We start from the raw sequence: 1,026 nt of genomic DNA on the forward strand, positions 1-1,026 counted from the left end.
TTTATAGTTTTCCCTAGTAAGAAGCAAACAAAAGAAAAAAAGACCAACATCTAAAAAAGCACTCAGTATAAAACTGAAGTGCCCCACCATGGCCCATATGGCCGTGCACCTGGGCCCCCTGCCCTTGCTCATGTTTTCTATCTGCCTGTGGTTCTCTTTTTAAAACTTGCTCCTTTCTCATCCTTGAAGTCCCACTCCTCTTTACCTGACCATCCTATCTAAACAAACTACTCTCGTTGTTCTTTAACCTTAATGCCTTTCTATTTTCCTCCTGCTACAATCATCTGTGCACTTGTTTTCCATCTATCTGCACTGGGAGATCCATGAAAGGGCAAGGCGTGCCCCTTCCGTTCACTGTTAAATGCCCAGCACTTCACAATGGACGCTCAGTAAGTGTGGCAGAATGAAAGAATGAATGGTAAGATACAGTAAGTGTACCCACTACACTTGAAATGGCTCCTCAAGAGTGTGCTCACCTCTCAGTCTAGGGGACAAGCAGGGCCCCATTCTGACTGCAGTATCCTGAGTATTTACCAAGACAGACTTCTTAAAAACTTAACTATTGTTTAAAAAATAAGAAATGATTTGAGACATAGAGGAATATGCAAACGAAACACATTAAACTGTAACTCTGTACATTACCAACTTTTTCAAAATTACCGTGGAAAAAAGAGAGACACCAAGTCCGACGGGACTAGGTTTAGATCCCAGCTTCACCGCCTAAGAGTTGAGTAATCTTGGCCAAGGTACTCCACCACTCTCTCTAAGACTTTACCCCCTAGAAACAGTAAGCATTAAAAGGGGTAAGAAGTAAAACATGTAACTAAGTGACTGGCATAAAACAGGAACTCCAACAGATCATTTCATTTCTCCTGCAAGGGAAAAACAGTGTGGGAAGGGGGAGAGAAAGGCAACGGGAAAAAGTAAAAGGGTAAGAGAAAGGTCAGGGATTGTTATGGATTGAACTGTGTCCCCCCAAAACTGTGTTGTAAATCCTAACCCCTAGCGCTGTGGCTGTAGTCTTAT

The 1,026-nt window shown here is 42.6% G+C and overlaps 1 protein-coding gene across 1 annotated transcript in view; it reads right to left on the reverse strand.

The window, feature by feature from the left end:
- Positions 1-763: 763 nt before the first annotated feature.
- The window catches only part of PAK1IP1 (PAK1 interacting protein 1), a 9,033-nt gene continuing 8,770 nt past the window's right edge, over positions 764-1,026 (reverse strand). Inside the window, exon 8 of the mRNA XM_023725363.1 lies at positions 764-778. Within this exon, the coding sequence (XP_023581131.1) occupies positions 764-778 (15 nt within the window). The remainder of the gene's footprint in view (positions 779-1,026) is intronic.

This window comes from Trichechus manatus, unplaced genomic scaffold (genome assembly GCF_000243295.1).
Source record: "Trichechus manatus latirostris isolate Lorelei unplaced genomic scaffold, TriManLat1.0 scaffold00301, whole genome shotgun sequence".
Taxonomy (NCBI): domain Eukaryota; kingdom Metazoa; phylum Chordata; class Mammalia; order Sirenia; family Trichechidae; genus Trichechus; species Trichechus manatus.